Source organism: Clavelina lepadiformis, chromosome 4 (assembly GCF_947623445.1).
Source record: "Clavelina lepadiformis chromosome 4, kaClaLepa1.1, whole genome shotgun sequence".
In the NCBI taxonomy this organism is placed as follows: Eukaryota; Metazoa; Chordata; class Ascidiacea; order Aplousobranchia; family Clavelinidae; genus Clavelina; species Clavelina lepadiformis.
In genome coordinates, this window is record NC_135243.1 from 4,780,443 (window position 1) to 4,782,433 (window position 1,991).

A 1,991-nucleotide genomic window follows, 5' to 3' on the forward strand; every position below is an offset into this window, starting at 1 on the left:
CATCCAATCTAGGTTCGACCTTAATGAAAAGCGATAAACCGCCGCCTTCTGTTTGTCAAAACAATGACACAGCATAGGCGTAGATCGCCTGAATAAATATCAAAACACTAGTTTTGAGTTTCTTGGTCAGTCAGATGAAGCCTAATGGGAGCGAAAGAGAAAATATTGAAGTATAATTAACCAGGGACAGATCATGGCAAACGATTCGCAGTAAGAGTTCGTTCAAATAAAATCACATCTGCGTGAGCAAATGTTCTAATTTTGACAGGCGTTTACCTCCCGATACGGAAAAGCGAGAGGTCACTTCCGGCTTATAAATGCATATTTGCTTATTATTCGCATATGCTTTGTTTTATTGCCATAGCAGATCGAAATCTAACGGGAACAGAAGGACAGAATAACAAGAAAACCGAAACAAAGATAGCTACGGGAGAGCAATAAAACTTTCACAAATTTGTTCATATATAGCCGAGTAAAATCTAAGATGGGGAAACAAAAACTACACGTGAAATTACACAAAGTTACCGAAAGGTTTAGTACTAAGTTTTATATAGGACGTGACTAACTTGAACCTGAATCAAAAGTATAACAGAGGAAGCGTGTCCTTTTATGATTTAATTGCATATTTCTCATTTTTGTATCGGGTTTGTGATGTTCTGTCACATTGGCGAGCTGAACGATGAAAAATGTTTTTGTAAAACTTGGTCAAACATTTCATACCAGCATTATAACATTTGCACAACTTATACGCATAAATACATAATAAGTGATCTTATATACGTAAATACATTATAAATATTTTATGCATTTTGCACTTAGAATTAGGCTGATCGTAAGTAAGTATTTCAAACGAAACCATTTGCGACAATTAGAGAATGTTTTTGTATCTGGCCACCTTTGTCACCTTCATATACGTTCAAACAACGTTGAGTCTACCAGGTGGGGCACCCACAGGAGCTTGCACCAGTATGACCCCAAGACATCGACTAAATGGGTCATCGACCGAGTTCATACAAGGACAGTCGTCGATAAGGTACAGTGTCGTCACAATGAACTCAAGTTACAAAACAGGGGACGTCGTGAGAGGTAATTTACAGATTCTTTGAAACTCTGCCAGTCTAAATATAATTTTAAACATAGCTTTAATCCGTTTATTGCCTTAATCGAAACAACAAAATAACATCTCAACTCAAAACCAACATCTCAGATTCTCAAAAAAATTCACATCAAACAGATCTCTTTTACCTTTGAAAATGTTTAGTTTGGATTGAAGACAATCAATCCACAGGCTACAGAGGCATCCTACTGCAGGCAAGGAGAACTAGCGGAAATACCCCACTTGGCCGCTGGAGAAATCCACCTGCTAATACAAAGCTCATCACTTGCGCTAACGAAAACGATGCCATTACTCACGATAATACGATGGTGAAGACAAGAAATGCTGTCTACGAGTGGGTCCCGTCGCAAAATTACGGCGACATTGAATTCGTGTAAGTGGTCTGTTTCAATGCGTGTTCTGCATTCTGTACGTTACAAGCATTACCGCAGTTATTGCTGAGTAATATATTTAAAACTATAGGTATATTAACCGACACTAAAATTGTTGGGTAGCGTAACATGGGTGATGTCTAAATGAGGTAGAGCTAGGTTGGTTTGTGAAAGAACGAATTCAAATTTTGGTCAAATTGACCAAGTTTTTTTACAAAGTTTCTTCCGTTAATTGCAGGGCTACTGTTGCTGAAATGCGAACTCTTTTCTGGGTTCAGTTGAAAACCTCGACTTTAACTGGCGGAGCCTCTCAGCTCATGTACAGCGGGCGTCACTTAGTGCTGACAGTTTTCCCTCTGCTTATATCTCTCCTGATGCAGTATTAATTGCGAAAATGTCTGTTGCTTCAGACATTTCTATTCCACTTGATATTCTTACTTATGACATATGTATGGATATGTTCAATAACGTCAAACAATAAACACGATTAAAAACAAACAAAA

General features: G+C 38.0%; 1 protein-coding gene across 1 annotated transcript; it reads left to right on the top strand.

The window, feature by feature from the left end:
• Nucleotides 1-823: 823 nt before the first annotated feature.
• LOC143452113 (putative defense protein 3) lies at nucleotides 824-1,991 on the top strand. The gene is made up of 3 exons (XM_076952961.1): nucleotides 824-1,086; nucleotides 1,262-1,490; nucleotides 1,727-1,991. The coding sequence occupies exons 1-3, from the start codon at nucleotides 876-878 to the stop codon at nucleotides 1,872-1,874; spliced, it is 588 nt and encodes a 195-aa protein (XP_076809076.1). The 5' UTR covers nucleotides 824-875; the 3' UTR covers nucleotides 1,875-1,991.